The 2302-nt window shown below is 44.7% G+C and overlaps 1 protein-coding gene across 1 annotated transcript; it reads right to left on the reverse strand.

Moving 5' to 3' along the window:
* Nucleotides 1-295: 295 nt before the first annotated feature.
* On the reverse strand, nucleotides 296-2081 carry LOC144708482 (stearoyl-[acyl-carrier-protein] 9-desaturase, chloroplastic-like). Its single transcript, XM_078581842.1, has 3 exons — nucleotides 1588-2081; nucleotides 1070-1523; nucleotides 296-982 (listed from the first exon to the last, which is right to left on the reverse strand). The coding sequence occupies exons 1-3, from the start codon at nucleotides 1701-1703 to the stop codon at nucleotides 422-424; spliced, it is 1131 nt and encodes a 376-aa protein (XP_078437968.1). The 5' UTR covers nucleotides 1704-2081; the 3' UTR covers nucleotides 296-421.
* Between the last annotated feature and the right edge of the window lie 221 nt (nucleotides 2082-2302).

The raw sequence follows: 2302 nt of genomic DNA on the forward strand, positions 1-2302 counted from the left end.
CCACTTGTTTTCTTCCACATGCCACATGGTTTTCCAATTAAACAAAACCTTTCTTTGATATGAGGGCAAGACGCAAGATCTAATATCAGACTGGCATCTCTTATTTATGGCCCCCACGCTATTATTATCCGATGTGGAGTTAACTCTCCCACAGTGATAGAGTGCAAAAAAGATAACATGACATGATTGGCAAAAAAAACCCATTAAATTTTCTCGTCCATTTGATTAAATTTACATTCCATTTTTCTTAATCTTTTCTGGTATGATGGCCATCAAATATTAAATTACACAAATCTCTTCAAATATTTTATGTATAGAGTCTTAAAAATATATAATCATGAAACTGGGAGATACTAGACGAAGGCATTCCGACAGGCCAGCCCACGTGTGACAGCGGCCATCCAGCTAAACTTGACGCGCACTACACTCGAACAGACTGGTTAAAGATCCAAGAAAAGGGTACCATAGAAGATTGCTTGACCCTCTCCTGGGCTCTCTCCTCGACCCTCCTTATCCTCGGCGCAAGAGAGCACAAATACTCCTGCGCAGCCTTTCCTTCGGCAGACAACCCCGTAACATTCTCCACCTCCCATTCTTTCACCAAGTGTTCGAGGATGTCCGCGTAATCCTTTGCGGTGTAGACGCCGAGGCGCTGCGCGACGGCCCCGAAGTTATTAAAGATGTTGAGATCTTGGCCATCGAACATCCGCTGAGCTGGCATGGTGATTCTCCTCTTCATCATGGTGGCGAAGGCCTTCATAGCAGAGTCCGGGTCGAGCTCGAAGAGCTTTCCAAAAATTCTCGTGTATGCCTTTTCGTGGCGCTTCTCGTCGGCGGCGATGCTGCCACAGATCTTGGCCAGAGCGAAGTCTCCGTGCTTTCTAGCGTGCCTCGCCGTGTTACTGTGAGATATGAAGGTCGCTCTTTCTTGGAAAGAGGTGTAGACGTAGCCCATGTACGGGTTGCCCTCCAAAGGGAGAACCTAGAAAAAATAACAAGCCCAAATCATTGTCGATTGGTGATTTCCTGGGATCAACATCGAAAACATGATAAAGAAAGAACATGTTACCATGCCCGCACCGATTAGATACTGTATGGTCATCTCCACCCGGCGCATGTCGACTCTACCGGAAAGATAGAGATATCGGTTTAAGAGGTCGCCGTGGCGATTCTCTTCCGCTGACCAAGCTCTTGTCCATACAGCCCATGGCGCCTGGCTGTGTCCCGTGTCATCGGTCATCCCGTTGATTCTGTTGAGCATGGACTGGTACGTGGGCAAAGCCTCCTCCGTCACCATGTCTCCAACGAGACACACGTAGAACTCATCAGGAATCTCCTTTGCCCTTCGCTGCAATTCTCTGACTTCATCAAGGAATGCACCGTTGGAGGGCTCCGGCAGGAAATCTTGCGGCTGCCACGATTTCTCAACGGGTCTCAGAAGCGGGAGGATATTCTCTTCCACCCAGCTGTCCATTGATGCCAACACTTCCAGCTTCTCTTGGTCCATCCGATTAACACCCTCGCTGAAGAGAGGAGAAGAAATTAGTCATAATTAGCTTTAGAAGACAGAATTCGAAGGGGACATACTTTAGCTTGGGTGTCACGGATTTCGGGAGCGTCGCTACAAAACGCCCATTCTTCTGCTTCGTGGGAAAATCTTGTGTGGATCTGCAAACGATTGGGCGGAATACCATTGAAGCCATTAGTCAAAGAAGAAGAAGACTGGTATCCTCGCGTTTGAAACAACTGAGATCCTTTCGCTTTATAGACGTTGCGGTGAATCGGCCCCAAGAAGTCGCTCCCTTTCCCAGTCTCAGGAGCAGGCAGACATGGCACGATGGTCGCTTCTCTCCTCTTTTCCCGACCCTCTAATGATCACTTCTCTCTCTCTCTCTCTCTCTCTCTCTATCTATCTATCCATCTATCTATCTATCTATCTCTGTCTTCTCTATCTATCTAACTCTCTCCGTTGCTATCTATGTATCGATGGATCTCTCTATCTATCTATCAGTCTTTCTCTATCTATCTATCTATCTATCTATCTTTCTATCTATCTATCTATCTATCTATCTATCTATCTATCTATCTATCTATCTATCTATCTATCTATCTGTCTATCTATCTATCTATCTATCTATCTATCTATCTATCTATCTATCTATCTATCTATCTATCTATCTATCTATCTATCTATCTATCTATCTATCTATCTATCTATCTATCTATCTATCTATGTATCTATGTATCTATCTATCTATCTATCTATCTATCTATCTATCTATCTATCTACCTATCTATCTAT

The sequence above is a fragment of the Wolffia australiana genome, chromosome 10 (genome assembly GCF_029677425.1).
Source record: "Wolffia australiana isolate 7733 chromosome 10, ASM2967742v1".
Classification (NCBI taxonomy): Eukaryota; Viridiplantae; Streptophyta; class Magnoliopsida; order Alismatales; family Araceae; genus Wolffia; species Wolffia australiana.